At 38.1% G+C, this 17,038-nt stretch overlaps 1 protein-coding gene across 2 annotated transcripts in view; it reads left to right on the top strand.

Annotated features, from left to right (window-relative positions):
- Nucleotides 1–17,038, top strand: part of LOC127435429 (protein lin-7 homolog A-like) — a 66,261-nt gene that overhangs the window by 7,843 nt on the left and 41,380 nt on the right. For both annotated transcript variants that reach the window (XM_051688924.1, XM_051688923.1), the window contains exon 2: nucleotides 12,345–12,463. In XM_051688924.1, the coding sequence (XP_051544884.1) occupies nucleotides 12,345–12,463 (119 nt within the window). The remainder of the gene's footprint in view (nucleotides 1–12,344; nucleotides 12,464–17,038) is intronic.

Genomic DNA, 17,038 nt, shown 5'->3' on the forward strand with positions numbered 1-17,038 from the left:
TTAAGTGACCTGGTGTAAACAGCGATGTGTCTCACCTGACCTCATGTGATCGGATCACCCGAGACGCATCTTAATACCAGGTGTAAATGGGGTTGTAATGATTTGATATTCCTTTAAAGATGATAGAAAGCCCTTCATTTAAGTACATGCTCTAAATACTAGGGTTAGTGGTGGTCCAAATACACAGTGTGCTTGTGGAAAAAAAGAGGGTCATGTTGGTCCCTGCACTTTTAGCAATGATGCTCCATTGGTTTTAATGGAGAGCCAGGCCACATACACTGAATGTAGAGTGCTAGTTTGTAAGATTGAATACTCTGTTTCTATGCTATCTTTGCCTCCTCTGCTTACTCATAGATCCATGTTGTTGGGCTATACATTTAATTACGCAATCACTCTGGCTTATTTTTTGTTTGTAAGACCACACTTTACAATAACAGACAGATAATAGTGTTCAACTCTTCAACACCATTGTCAATGCATTTGCAGCCCCCTTCGCTGCCCTTAACAGTCTCCATGGTAATGTGGTTAAATGTACCAATCAGAGACCTGGAGTGTGTACAACGAGCCCTTTAAACATCCTGTTTGTGAGTCAGCGCAAGTAGATGTGACGTAAATCTCAGGCTAGATCCACACACTGCTTTTAGCTGCCACTATGCAAATCTGTATCCGATGGGTTTAGCGCTTGAAATAACATTGTGTGCAAGGGATGGGCATTTTACTCATTACTCAAGAATTTGACAGTTAAATAAAACAAGTACTGGCTGACTAGCTGCGATTCCTGCACATTAATGTAATTATCTTTATTATTACCATCACCACTATTTTCGTCACAAATGGCAAGACCTTATATTTTCAAACTGTGGCTGGCTTGCCCAGAATTGCCATAAATGTTGTGTTTTTTGTTTTAAGTTGAGTTAAATGGTGCTAGTTATATAGTAATATGCCATGTTTTTTCATAAAACATGTCTAAAAACACTCTGCTGTTCCACTCAGTTCCATTCTAGTCCACTGAAAATATGATAATCCACATTGAACTTTACATCAAAAAGGTTTTAAGCCATTTTTCTCTGTTTCAGTGTTGGCATAGTTACTGCAATTTTTATTTTTAATGGCAGTATAGTTCAGGGGTGAAGCCACCATTTTAAAAGTGCCTCCACACTGCTTAAAAATAGCTTTACATATTTAACATGTCTAGTAGTCTGCTTAAATGGGTGGGAACACGGTTACCCCCTTCTTTACTTTTATTAATGTTTCACTTCTCATCCTGTAGAGTTTGAACAAACACCCTCCTTCTCTCTTACTGACAAAGATGTGACTGTCTGACTTTTCTACACCAACACAGCAGTTATAAACCACTGTAAAAAAGTGGTAACCTGCAATTGTCACTTAAGTTTGAAATGATCTTACAGCATGACTATCATCATTGTTTTCCCTTTGAAGTACCCTTCGAAGAGATCATTTCTGCCATTTGGAACGCAGGGAAAATGACCAGAGCTGCATTGATTACCCTGTCTGACAGACAGAATGTACAAGCATTATTTTGGCTCATAAATCTCACCCGAGTTCTCATGCTGTGAACAACAATGTGCCTCTTTCTTTTCTGAATGATGGTGTGCGTCACTGAGATGTGTGAGAAATGGCTTTATATGGGATGAGACCTGTTCTAATGAACCGAATCCAGGTCGGCTGTTCTGCTCGTGCAGTGTTCACTGAAAGCCAGAAGAAAACCTGAGGTGGCACAGAGAATTAATCCTATCTGTAATAGCTATGCCTGATGCAAGAGCTTAAAATGCTTTTAGAGGATTCTTTCATCATATAACTTTGTTAATGGGTGAATTTATCTTCAGAATGTTGTTTCATGCTTTTTCGAAGACTTAACCAGTCCATTTATATTTTCATAAATAACTGTGCCCACTAAATTACATTATGGTAATTGATCTTTAGACAGTTAATAAGGCATTAGACATAATTTCCTTCCCTGAGGTTATAGAGTTTCAGCTCAATATAGTTAAGTAAGTGACTGAAAGATGACTAACCTCTGATCCTATCTTGCATAGCCGCTAGCCAGTCTGTTTCACATTGCAGGTTATTTGGCCTCTTAAGGACCGGCCACATAGAAAGGAAGAAACCTTCTGACTGAAATTTAAAGTGGCAAACCGCAGTATGTTTTTTTTTACAAATAGTTTAGGGGCTGATGGATGATACAACTGTACAATAATAGACTGGGATGCAAGAAACATAATTCAAAGTATGGCGCGACAGTCTCCTTAATTAGTTGCACAGAAAACACCAATGAAATGAGCCTAAAATTGCATTCGATTAAAATTATAGCTTACATGAATGTTAAGCATTCAAATGTGGATATTTGCTGTAAAATTTTGAAATTCAAAATAGTAGTTTGAACTCCCAGTTTACTCAGGACATTTGATAATGCTAAGGCAGAGGCAATTTACACTGTGTAAATAGCAACCAAAAGCATCTTATTTTCACTAAGTGCAAATAGTGTTAGATGCTATTTACACCCCAAATTAAATACTAACATACAGTATAGGGGCATCACTGCAGACTTGCTACAATATTACTATAGTAAAACCATGATCAATTTTACCCGAATCAAACCAAATTATTATAAATGTAGTTACAATGCAATAACATGTATGTACATAATAAGTACATTGTATCAATTGGTTAAGTACATAGGGGCCTGGGTAGCTCAGGGAGTATTGACGCTGACTACCAGTCACGAGTCGCGAGTTAGAATCCAGGGCATGCTGAGTGACTCCAGCCAGGTCTCCTAAGCAACCAAATTGGCCCAGTTGCTAGGGAGGGTAGAGTCACATGGGGTGACTTGTCCTCTGCCAACCAGATTGAGGTGAGTAACTGCGCCACCACAAGGACCTACTAAATAGTGGGAATTGGGCATTCCAAATTGGGAGAAAAGGGGATAAAAAAATAAATAAATGGTTAAGTACATAGTAGTTAAGGCCACCTAATATAAAGTGGGTCTGGAAATATTAAGAGTGGAGACAGGTGAGGGCTTGGGTAGCTCAGCGAGTATTGACGCTGACTACCACCCCTGGAGTTCATGAGCTCGAAACCCAGGGCGTGCTGAGTGACTCCAGCCAGGTCTCCTAAGCAACCAAACTGGCTCGGTTGCTAGGGAGGGTAGAGTCACATGGGGCAACCTCCTCATGGTTGCTATAATGTGCTTCGCTCTCGGTGGAGCGCGTGGTGAGTTGTGCGTGGATGCCGCGGTGGATGGCGTGAAGCCTCCACACGCGCTATGTCTCCACGGTAACATGCTCAACAAGCCACGTAATAAGATGCGTGGGTTGACGGTCTCAGACGCGGAGGCAACTGAGATTTGTCCTCCGCCACCCAGATTGAGTCTGCTACCCCACCACGAGGACTTAGAGTGCATTGGGAATTGGGCATTCCAAATTGGGGAGAAAAAGGGTGAAAAAAAAAAGAGTGGAGACTGGAAACAGGATGAGGAAAAGTAAAACAAAAGGTGGAATCGAACCCGGGTCATCCGCACTAGAAAAGCAGATCCACACCGTCGTTACACCCCATGCCAAACAGTGTTGGATGTAATCCAATTACAAAGTAAATAGTTACTGTAATCTAATTACTTTTAGTCAAAAAGTAATGTAATGAATTACATTTTAAATTCTTATATTCAGATTAAATTTTTTGACTTTCAATTAATTTAATATAATGTACTTAATTTTAATGAAGTACATTATAAGGTTATGCTTATTTCTAATATATTATTCATGTAGAATACATTAATTATGGCCCAGTAATGAGTCATTGTGAAGGAGAAATGTGAGGTGCTGAGTGTATGACTTGTGTGTAACAATAACCCAGAAAGAAATATAGACATTATTTTGAATTTGTTGAGCAGAAAAGTCGTTTAGAAAGAAACTTAAAAGTAAAGTAATTAGTAAAGTAATATGATTACAATTTTAGAGAAACAATTAGTCATTTGTAATGGATTACTATTTTTAAGCAACTTATCCAACACTGACGCCACGGCAGCGACACTAGGGCGTAGTTTGTCTTTTAGTTTGTTCTGTTTCCACCAGACTTTTGGAGTGCAAATAGCCACCTTGTGTGGCAAGTTTTATTTATGCCGAGTGCAAATAGTCACTCTGTAATAATAAACAGGAAAGAATGTTATAAGGAATGTGTACAGCACATGAAAACATATTGCTATTGAACTAGAGAAAGACAGATCAAAATGACAAAAAAGAGAGAAAAACATAAAAATCAAGAAACACAATGCAGTCAGAAAATGAGACGGGAAGCAAGAAGGAACGATAGCTTGTCAGTGATCCTCCTCTGACCTCTTGATAATGAGACATAAACGTTCACGCATTTTTTGTGCTAGCTGAAACGAACCCAGCAAATTAAAGACAGCTCATTACCCCACACACACCACTCCAGATTCCCCGCTCAGCAGAAATCTCCGGTAATGATGGAGCTTTAGCGCTGGATTAATGAAGAGTCGGTTGTCATGCATTGTTGAGTGGCCTGTAGAGTAAATGTGTGGATCTGGAACAATGACTAATCTGATGTCATGCACTCTGTTGTTGGGAAAACAGAATGGATAGAGTAATAGTTCATGGGAGATGTATTTTGAGCTTCATATCATTGGGTGGACATTTTTTCTGTGCATACTCGCTAATTTCATTATTAGTACTGTGAAGTGTAACCATTTCCTAAGCCTATATTTTTTTGCACATTTTACAAGGGCCTGGTGTACAAGTGAACAATTGAGTAATTGAGCCAAGCAGAGTAATCGGCCGATATTGCCCATTTTGAGATTACTGGCATCAGCCAAAAACTATGTTGTATTGGTCAAGTAATGGAAATAATCATTACGCCATGCAACAGCCTTGTTAATGGATGCATGATTTCTGATTTCACATATTTTTAGTGAATATATAGTTTGTAAAATAAATCTGCTATCATGAAATTAAAGTTTTAGGGTGATAAGGGTCATTTTGGTTGATTGCCTACCTACTGTAAATCTGTTGGCATTATATTAGAAAATAGCCACCCTTCTCTGCAGGTATTGGTACCGGCATATTGGTTAAAAACCCATATCGGTTGATCCTTATTGACTTAAATATATTGTCAGCCATGATTCACAAACACTACCCAACTGAACTGGCCAGCACAGACCAATTATCTGAATGGCTCACTGGACATCATGGGGTGATGTTGAAAAATAACTTAAGCGAGCCTGACCCACTAAATAGTAGAGACGCACAGATTTATTGGCCAAACATTGGTATTGGCAGATAAAAGCAATTATCTGTAAAATCGGACAAAATTGGACGATGATCAGGGCTGATTATTTCATGTCAAAAGGGAGCGGAAAAACACACAATTACCCTACAACTTGTGCTGTGTGTTAAAGAAAATGTCTTTTGTGTGGAATTACTTATAATTGGGTGATAATGACAGCAGAGTTGCTATTTGTAAGCTTTACACTGCTAGAATTTAGAATTTCATGAGTTGGAACTACTGTTAAAGCTCTTAACACAACTAATTTGATTACTCGCCTTAAAAGTCGACAAACAAATTTGTTAAAGCTGTATATGCTGTATAAAGCATGTTTTGAACCACAAATCTATTGGTATATGCAGATGTTGTTCTAAATAATTGGATACCGGTATCGGCATTAAACATTATTATTGTGCATCCCTAAAAATAAGTATGGAATTTTGTGTACATGTTATTTGCTACCATAAAACTTTATATATCGCCATTTTTTTATCAGAAATAAGCTACCCTCCTCTCTAGATATTGGTATCGGCATCAGCCATTAAACAAACTCATATCTGTCAACCACTATTTACTTCAATATATTGTCATCCATGTTTTATGAATGCTGCCAAATCGAACCGCCCAGCGTAAGCAACTATCTGCACGGACCACTGGATAGCCCGGAGTGACACTGAAATAATATGGTTGACCCACTATTGATCTGTACATAATCTGTCTGTTTATTCATGAGTGGATAGTGCTGCACAAAAGTTTGGCATGACCCATTTGCATTCTAAAATTTGATGCAACTTGATGAATTTGAGCAATTAATGTTTTAGTTATGACAAAATGCTGTTTATTTGTTTCATTTTCTTTTTTTTATATATCTTGAGCTCAACTGGTAGAGTGAGGTGTCAAGCAATGCCAAGCTCATAAGTTTGATTCCCACGGAACACACATACAGATTTATAAAGTATGTACTTTGAATGTAATGCAAGAATAAAAGTGTTGTCCAACTGAATAATATAAATGTAGATATTTCTAAACCATAATTTTCTACAGCTATGATTATCTGGTGGACCAGTGGCACTTTGGCCCTCACGTGCTTCACCCCTGCTTGAGATCTTGCAGTCCTAAGAGCTAGAAAGCAGCTTGGTGACAGTTTATGCCATCGCCTGTATTTATTTTTTCACCAAAAAGCATCAGTCGTCAATTTGATGTGACGCATGGTGGCAATAGAGTGATTAATGCCATGCAAACATTCCTCTGACAGCTCTGTGCCAAAGCCAAGTGGGACATCCCAGGGCACCACTCAGTTATGGATCTTGCTGTCAGCTTTTTAATAGAATCAAAGCTGCTTTAATAACAGAAGAGCTTCAATTTAAACACGTTTCAGTGAAAAAGAGCAGAAATTCAATGTAATGTGACAAAATAATGAAAAATGTCCCAAACCCGCCCATTTGGCGTTCTAAGATTACAGAAGGTTGCAGCCTCCTCTCAAAGTGATGAAATTACATCAAACTGCAAGAGATTTTGCTCAGATGTTCTGTTCTCGCATCTGTTTTATTCCCCTGAGCCCACAGGCTGTATGAGCTTTTGTGCCTGCTCCCCTAGTCACGCTGGGTTAGGTTTTATTGGTTCCTGTTAGGGTTTGGCCCACTTTGCTTTGCTATCCATGTACAAATAAAGGTAATGCCTCATGTAGGCTAGTTTGTGTCTATTTGTGAGACAGTGTTTAGGAAGATCTTCCTCATTTTTCTCCCTCAGCGGTGTTGTATATTACATAAAATGGGTGCAATTTTTCATGGCCCAAAGGATGTACAAGCACAATTAGCCATATGCTTGCCTTCCCAGAAAAAAACTAACTGTGATGAGTGCTACAAACTGCTAAATGTTGTCAGAGGCTCAGACATTAATAGCAATTGCATCTTTAGTAGGAGTACATATTTTCCACATCAACTGGTAGGTTGTCTGAATGATTAGTCAACTAGTCTTTGTTAAGGAAGCCCTAGTTAGGCTGGTTTAGGGTCATGTCTGCTGTCCTTATATAGAAAAGCAGATATTCAACAATAAATGACACTTATAGACAACAACTAACATACAATCACTAAGCACTTTATTAGGAACACTACGGTCCTAATAAAGTGCCTGACGGGTTCTTCTGCTGTTGTAGCACATCGGCCTCAAGGTTCGATGTGTTGTGTATTCTGAGATGCTATTCAAATTGTACAGAGCAGTCATCAGAGTTATCGTAGCCTTTCTGTCAGCTCGAACAAGTCTGGCCATTCTCCGTTGACCTCTCTCATCAACAAGGCTTTTCCATCTGCGGAGCTGCCTCTCACTGAATGTTTTTTGTTTTTGGCACCATTTGGAGTAAACTCTAGAGACTGTTGTGTGTGAAAATTCCAGGACATCAGCAGTTACAGAAATACTCAAACCAGCCCGTCTGGCACCAACAATCATGCCACGTTCCAAATCACTGAGATCACATTTTTCCCCATTCCGATGGATGATGTGAACTTTAACTGAAGCTCCTGACCCATATCTGCATAGTATGCATTGCACTGCTGCCACATGATTGGCTGATTAGATAATCGCATGAATAAGTAGGTGTACAGGTGTTCCTAATAAAGTGCTCAGGGAGTGTATATTAATAATAATGATAATAATAAACTTTATTTGTATAGCACCTTTCATACATTGAGTGCATCTCAAAGTGCTTCGAATATCAGAAATTAAAAGTCAAAGAAAGTGACTGGATTAAAAGAAATAAAAGTATATAAAAATTAGAAATAAAAAATTATATTAAAATATATTTTAAATAAAAAAAACAAAAATAAAACAATAATAATAAAAAGTAAAATATAAAGAAAAGTTAATAAACAAAAATTAAAAGTAAACATTCACACCTACATATCAATCAAATTTAAATGTGGATGCTTGGAGCCTGTCTGATGTCAGTTGGTAGAATGTTCCAGATCTTTGGGGGATAGTGGCTAAAATGACACAGCAATATTTTAAAAGGTCAGCATTTGAAGACTGAAAAACAAAAAAACAAAAAAAAAGGAACATATTTTGATAGACTGTTAAAGTTTATGCAGTGAAGTACAGTATCAAACACCACACTTAACTCCAAAAGGAGTAATACTGACGCTTTTCCATTATCTGCATTTTATCTTCGATCATTCACTACCATTAGCAAAGTCGTTTCAGTGCTATGACATGATCCAAAATCATACTGATATTTTTCACAAATGTTATTTTCAGCTAAAAACTGATTAAGCTGGTTAAACACACCTTTTTCTAAGATCTTACTCAAAAACGGTAAATTGGAAATTGGTCTAAAATTATTGAGAACCAAAGGATCCAAGTTAGTTTTCTTCAGTAGTGGTTTCACCACAGCACATTTGAGGACATTTAAGAAGATTCCAGTGTCCATTTTCAACAATAAATTTAGGCTAAATAAATACAAGCTATCCTTTATTGCAGAAAAATATCAGAGCAAATAAAAAGATTATACATAATAACCGGAACATTGCTCACGGCAGACGATTTGAAGTTTGACATTAATTGAATTGATTTGTTTTCATTACATTGAATTTGTAACAAAAGATGACTGTTGCCGTGGAATTTCGAGATGCAACTTGCCTAAAGCACAGCATCCTGTCAGCACACTAAAACTGTGGAAAATGTTGAATATCTAAATCCCCTTTAAAGCACCACAGGAAATAATATTAATGGTTAAGAGTGTAATTTATACAGAACTAGCGCCACCCAAGATGTCAAGGTTTGGCTGGGTAGCTTTGGCAGTTAACCCCTGCTGGTAAGGGATGCAAAATAGTTTGGGGTTGGACTACCTATCTGTGTTTAGGAGTACAAGAATATGTCCTTGTCTTGTGCCATATGCTGTCAGTAATTGTGGTATGTTGTCGGTACAGTAGGAGTTGCACTTACTGCGCTTATGACATTATAATACTGTCAAATGTTGAGAGCGCATGCATGTAATGCTCAAATATGCACTGCTCTCTTGTGAAATCTCCCTGCTCACGAATATCTTTGAGCACTTGCTCTTGGATTGCCTTCTCTTGGCACTTGTCAAAAGTTATCTCTAGGACTGACCAATAAAAAAATGCTACCTCAATATGGAGTTATATTTGTGCCACAAATCTGTGCGCAAGATGATATTTTGGGAGTGCAAAATGATTTTTTGATTGCACAAAAATGTCGTTTTTTGTAAGAGTACCTAGCAGTCCATTGGATAGGCTATGTTTTGGGAAATATGTTTAACAGATACATACCATCCAAATACCATATTTCAAAATTAATATGACATTAGATACCTGAGATTGTTGATTATATGGGTCCATCATCTAGACACTGACAGAGAAATCCAGGTTCCGTTTTGGGATTTCCCTCAGCCAATAAGAATGCATATCTGAAGTAGCATTTTCACTGGTCAGTCCTGGAGCCTGTTCTGATTGGTTGATAACTTTTGACTACTTTAAATCCAAGAGCCAAGAAAAGGCAATCTGAGAGCAAATGCCCAGAGAGAATCGTGAGTGCACAGGACACATTTTGAGCGCCCACACGCATGTTCTGCGTGCAAGCAGAGAGAATCTGAGAGCATTGAGAGATTTGCAAGAGCACAGAACTTATTTTGAGTGCGTACACTCACTCTCTGAGCGCGAGCAGGAAGATTTCACAAGAGAGTAGCGTATATTTGTGCAAGAATTAAGAAAATACCAGTGCGGGCGGAGAGATTCACGCTTGCACATTACATGCATGCGCTCTCAACATTTGACAGTAATATAACTCCATATATACCCTGCTGACTGAGACTCGTAAAAACACGAAGATGGTACAGTACTTCAGCTCGAATTGCTCCGATGGTAGGAAAATTTCTTATCACAGTCCAGGTGCATGATTAATCTCATTAATTTTTTAAACACGTTATTTTTTAAATACAGGTGCATCTCAATAAATTAGAATGTTGTGGAAAAGTTCATTTATTTCAGTAATTCAACTCAAATTGTGAAACTCGTGTATTAAATAAATTCAATGCACACAGACTGAAGTAGTTTAAGTCTTTGGTTCTTTTAATTGTGATGATTTTGGCTCACATTTAACAAAAACCCACCAATTCACTATCTCAAAAAATTAGAATATGGTGACATGCCAATCAGCTAATCAACTCAAAACACCTGCAAAGGTTTCCTGAGCCTTCAAAATGGTCTCTCAGTTTGGTTCACTAGGCTACACAATCATGGGGAAGACTGCTGATCTGACAGTTGTCCAGAAGACAATCATTGTCACCCTTCACAAGGAGGGTAAGCCACAAACATTCATTGCCAAAGAAGCTGGCTGTTCACAGAGTGCTGTATCCAAGCATGTTAACAGAAAGTTGAGTGGAAGGAAAAAGTGTGGAAGAAAAAGATGCACAACCAACCGAGAGAACCGCAGCCTTATGAGGATTGTCAAGCAAAATCGATTCAAGAATTTGGGTGAACTTCACAAGGAATGGACTGAGGCTGGGGTCAAGGTATTAAGAGCCACCACACACAGACGTGTCAAGGAATTTGGCTACAGCTGTTGTATTCCTCTTGTTAAGCCACTCCTGAACCACAGACAACGTCAGAGGCGTCTTACCTGGGCTAAGGAGAAGAACTGGACTGTTGCCCAATGGTCCAAAGTCCTCTTTTCAGATGAGAGCAAGTTTTGTATTTCATTTGGAAACCAAGGTCCTAGAGTCTGGAGGAAGGGTGGAGAAGCTCATAGCCCAATTTGCTTGAAGTCCAGTGTTAAGTTTCCACAGTCTGTGATGATTTGGGGTGCAGTGTCATCTGCTGGTGTTGGTCCATTGTGTTTTTTGAAAACCAAAGTCATTGCACCCGTTTACCAAGAAAATTTTGGAGCACTTCATGCTTCCTTCTGCTGACCAGCTTTTTAAAGATGCTGATTTCATTTTCCAGCAAGATTTGGCACCTGCCCACACTGCCAAAAGCACCAAAAGTTGGTTAAATGACCATGGTGTTGGTGTGCTTGACTGGCCAGCAAACTCACCAGACCTGAACCCCATAGAGAATCTATGGGGTATTGTCAAGAGGAAAATGAGAAACAAGAGACCAAAAAATGCAGATGAGCTGAAGGCCACCGTCAAAGAAACCTGGGCTTCTGTACCTCCTCAAGCAGTGCCACAAACTGATCACCTCCATGCCACGCCGAATTGAGGCAGTAATTAAAGCAAAAGGAGCCCCTACCAAGTATTGAGTACATATACAGTAAATGAACATACTTTCCAGAAGGCCAACAATTCACTAAAAATGTTTTTTTTATTGGTCTTATGATGTATTCTAATTTGTTGAGATAGTGAATTGGTGGGTTTTTGTTAAATGTGAGCCAAAATCATCACAATTAAAAGAACCAAAGACTTAAACTACTTCAGTCTGTGTGCATTGAATTTATTTAATACACGAGTTTCACAATTTGAGTTGAATTACTGAAATAAATGAACTTTTCCACGACATTCTAATTTATTGAGATGCACCTATAATTAGTTGCACTGAAAAGGCGGAAATGCGTCATCAGTCGTTGAAAAGGTTCCATTCTGTTTGGTGGCGCAGAAGTTACACACTTCACCAAGAAAAAAAATCATTAAGTAGTAGATAAAGTTGACATCTCAAATCTATTAGTTGGTTATTAGATGACTAGTTAACCATCCTGACCCATTCCTATTCAGTGTCTTGATTACAGACTGAATCATAAAGACCCCAATGGCGAAGGCCAGCAAACCTTAATTTTTCTTCCATTCCATAACTATTTTGTGAAACCAGGCCATGACTGACTCCAGTGAATGTGTCTATCCTGTAGGTCTGCTGAGGTGAATGGAAGGGGTATGGCAAGAGCACTGATTGCTTTCACTGGCCCTAAGCAAGTCTATTTCCATTATCCCACCAATCGATTCGCTGCAGCTCCACCATCTCTCCCTGCCCTTTGCTGCTAATGTAACATCACACCTCACCCTGTCTCTCCTTTACTCTTAACACATTTGTGCTTTCTTTCTCTTTTAGATGTTGCCAGGGCAATTGAGCTGCTGGAAAAATTACAGGAGTCGGGTGACGTCCCGGGTCACAAGCTGCAGTCCCTGAAGAATGTTCTAGAAAGCGAGTTCTGCACGGCCATTAGAGAAGTGAGTCACATGAACCTGTAATAAGCCTTGCTGTCACCTTTCTAGGAGAACCCAGAGTTGGAGTGTATTTGAAGGGTGACAAAGTAAATACACACACAGTTATCCTCATAATTGTTTTAAAGAAGTGGTTCATTCCAAAATGAATCATTTACTGAGCCTCATGTGTCTCACAACCCATATGACTTTCTCCTGTGAAACACAAAAAGAGATTTTATTATTTATTTATTTATTTTCAGAATTTGCAGGCTCTTTTCTAGCTAAGACTTTCAAGCTCTAAAATAGTCTATACCACCCATTTAAATTGAAAGTATATGCATAATATGCAAAAGAATTAGCATAGAGCCAAATCTTCGGTTGTTGCATGTATCAACCTGGAGAGCTACAAGATGAAGATTTTCAGAGAATAAAATGATCATCATCAATTTTGGGATGGAATATCAGCCTCATCTGAACATGTTGTTAGTGACAGGCTTACGTTATGTGTCTATCAGGCAGAGATAGTGGTGATGAATGCCTGTTCCTCTCTGCTCTTCCCTTCTTGGTACATGCACTTTAAAGCATTTGAGCCACCTGGACATAGACTGTGTGTGACCATGACTGCAGCCGGAGTCATAACGTGCTATTTTCATGTTGATATTATGTTATACGATTAAACATTTGAAACGGAAATATTACTTGCTTATATCTGAATGAATTTGACACTTAAATCGCTTTTCTGACACTACACTCAAAGCACTTTTAAAAAGAGAGCAGGGGACTCTCCTCAGCCACCACCAGTAGATCTTAATATTTATCTACTATTAATGTTTGAATTGTACTACAATTATCAATTTAAGGGGTTCAACTCGTGATATGGCTGATACGAGTTCAATAGAATACTTTATTATTTTTATACTATATTGTCCAGCCTCAGTTACTACAATAGCATGTCTATGCAGTGCTCACAATAACATCATGAACTAAAATCATAAAATGAGGATTCAATAATTATGGGGATAAAATATACTTCATTAGATGTAAAAATAATATGCTTAAATATGCAATATAACAATTACAAGAAGTCAGTTTCAGAAGTCATACATATTAAACATGTCACAGTGTCTTAACCAGACAACGTATATACATCGCGATCGGTTAACACACGAGTAATGTTCGGTTCATAAAAGCATGACAAGCAATATAAGCTTCAACAACCCTACCAGATAACATATCCAAGCATTATAGCAGGTAAACAACTTTACCAAATGGATAACAGATCAATATCCATCTAGACAGCAGTGATGCTGTCCTGAACTGTGCGAATGTGACTGAACTGAGCTGAACAGCGACATGACGTAATGACGCAAGGATGAACGTCATAAGCAAGCGATTTCGCGCCAAATCGAACCCGACAGTTCAAAATACAAATAAATTTTATAGGCTTATAATAGTGAATCAGAGTAAGGTAAGGACATTATTTTGAACACTAATTGTTTATGTACTCAATCAATAATGGCAATTTGTTCATTTTTAACCAAAAAATCTTACATAGTGCAGCTTTAAGAAACATATTTATTCAGAGAATGAGGTTTAGTAGACACTATGGTTTTACGTGCAGTCGCGGGACAACATCCTTGCCACTTTAAGACGTCCCCATCGCCCATTGGTCAGATAGCTGGGTGAGAAAAGAAACAGATGATGTTAATATGTATGTTTATTTAACTCATTATTACATGGATGATTATATGCTGCCCTTAGGTTTGACACCACAGCTGTTCTCTTTTGTTAATAGTGGGCTAGTGTGTATAGCTGTGTGGTTGTTCATTGTGAAACAATACGGAAGATTAATTGATCACCAAAATATTTGTTTTTTGTGTGTAAATGCACCTAAAATATCATATAGCAAGATGTTTTTTTGACACGAATGTGGTACACTTTGGAGCTTATACTAGCCAAGAACTGCCAACCTAGACAGGACTGTAAAATGGACATATAAACTGACCAAACACAGTTAGTTTAAGGGCTGGGTAAAAAAATAAATTCATCGATTTTCCGATGAATCGAATCTCCACTTTCACTTTCACTATCATATTCCGCTTTTGTTTTTGGCAATTCTCATTCTTCATGCATATTGCCACCTACTGGGCAGGGAGGAGAATTTATAGTAAAAAAGGACTGAAATATAGTCTAAAGCTTCCAAAATCCAGCTACCAGATCTACCTCAGAAATATGCAGGCTGGTATCCTGTGAACAGGAGCTTTTCCACCATCGGGCCAAAGGTTCATGCTGTTCCGTACCCTTAGGCACGGTCAGGGACTAAAAATGGTTCAAGGAATGAAAACGAACAAAACATTTTGCTGAACGTAACAAAAAAACAAAAGGAACGGAAAGGGTTTACATCAATACATTTTCGGAAATTACTCCGTCCTGTTGCCCCCCAAAAATTTGACTTCTCTCTTTTTAGTAGACCATGCACTCTCTGTGAGTACACCAAGGTTTAAAAAATACAAATGATTTGGCCCACATAAGATGAAGTTTAGTTTGCAGCATTTTTTAACTGCAGCATTTTTTTTCATTTAATGAATACATTGAAACTCATTGTTGTAAATGAAGCATTTGAAAATGTAAAAGGCTACATCCCTAATGTTTCAGAGGGCTGCTCCAACTAATCAATTCAATCTAAATCACTTAAATTATAAAAATCAATTTTGAAAATAATAAAAAATGAATTCAGTTATGATTAGTTGAATATCTTTGCACTAGCACTGCAACCTCCGTCATTGACACCACTTTACAGTAGTGAAAACGTGTTTCTATTGGAAACAGACATTTGAGAAATGGTACAGTGCTGCATCTGAAAAGAGCCCAATCCAAGCACTATATAAAACGTTTGATAAGCTCATAGTTTTGTGTGGGTTGTCAGGTGCTTTAACAGATTCCTTCTGCTGTTCAGTGTGCTTGAGAGATGTTTAACCCCAGCTCATAACTTACATTTTACTGATTTATTCTTATTTGTCAGTATTATAAACTCAGTGTCATGCAAGTTTCCATTTTGCAGAACAGCTTGTCCAAAACAGCAAGTGAGCCATTACATCTTCAAATAGGCATTACTTCATGGAGTGTGCGCCAATGCCGCTCAATCAAACGTAGGGTTACGATAAAATATTGTTGATGTGTTGAACATCAAATTTCAATGTTTAACTGAAATCTTACATGTAGCTGTAATGGGATTAATACATTTGTTTTATTATCAATTCATTTTGTGATTTAAATTATCCTTCTACATTAAAACTGTGGAGAAATTCTGTTTTGATAACATGAAAAGCATATGCAATTTTATATGACAAGATTTAGATTTTTTATTTTTTGTTGCCTTTAATTTGCACATTGTTTGAGGACAACATACGGCAAGATGTGGAATAATGTTTTAAAATACAGGAAATTCAATTCAGCTTTCTTATTTGATTAAAGAATTAATCAACAGAAATAACCTAATATCATAACATTGTTTTATAATGTGTTCTATTAATCATGAGTGATTTAATGTCATACCAGCTGGGACATTTTACACTTGCAGGCTCACTATTGGCTGATTCAGTAGTTGAGGGTGGCCATTTGGGTCCACATCATTGTAGTCCTTATTTTAGGTGTTTGTGCTGATATGCTGTGTTTGGTTTTCACCAAACGTGGCGCTGTGCATTATGGCCAAACATCTCCACTTTGGTCTCGTCTGTCCAAAGGACATTGTTCCAGAAGTCTTGTGGTTTGTTCAGATGCAACTTTGCAAACCTAAGCCATGCTGCCATGTTCTTTTTAGAGAGAAGAGGCTTTCCCTGGCAACCCTTCCAAACAAGCCGTACTTGTTCAGTCTTTTTCTAATTGTACTGTCATGAACTTTAACATTTAACATGCTAACTGAGGCCTGTAGAGTCTGAGATGTAACTCTTGGGTTTTTTGCTATTTCTCTGAGCATTGCACGGTTTGACCTTGGGGTGAATTTGCTGGGACGTCCACTCCTGGGAAGATTGGCAACTGTCTTGAATGTTTTCCACTTGTGAATAATCTTTCTCACTGTAGAATGATAGACTTTAAATTGTTTGGAAATGGCCTTATAACCCTTCCCAGATTGATGGGCAGCAACAATTGCTTCTCTAAGAACATTACTGATGTCTTTCCTCCATGGCATTGTGTAAACACACAACTGAATGCTCCAGACCAGCAAACTGTTAAAACTTTGACTTTTATAGAGGTGGTCACACTTGCTGATGATCAATTAATCAAGGGCATTTGATTAGCAGCACCTGGCTACTACTTAGCCTCTTAATTCCTATGGAAGCAGTAAGGGTGTACTTAGTTTTTCACACATGGCTTCTCCATTTTGGCTTTATTTTTGTTAAATAAATCATGACACGGTGTAATATGTCATGTGTTGTTGTTCATCTGAGGTTGTATTTACCTAATTTTAAGACCTGTTAAGGACCAGATGATTCTTATTATGTCCTGATATGTAAAACCATAGAATTCAAGGAGGGTGTACTTTATTTTTCACATGACTGTATATAGTGCTTGGGTTGGGCTCTTCAGATGCAGCTCTCT

This window comes from Myxocyprinus asiaticus, chromosome 45, assembly GCF_019703515.2.
Source record: "Myxocyprinus asiaticus isolate MX2 ecotype Aquarium Trade chromosome 45, UBuf_Myxa_2, whole genome shotgun sequence".
Lineage (NCBI taxonomy): Eukaryota > Metazoa > Chordata > Actinopteri > Cypriniformes > Catostomidae > Myxocyprinus > Myxocyprinus asiaticus.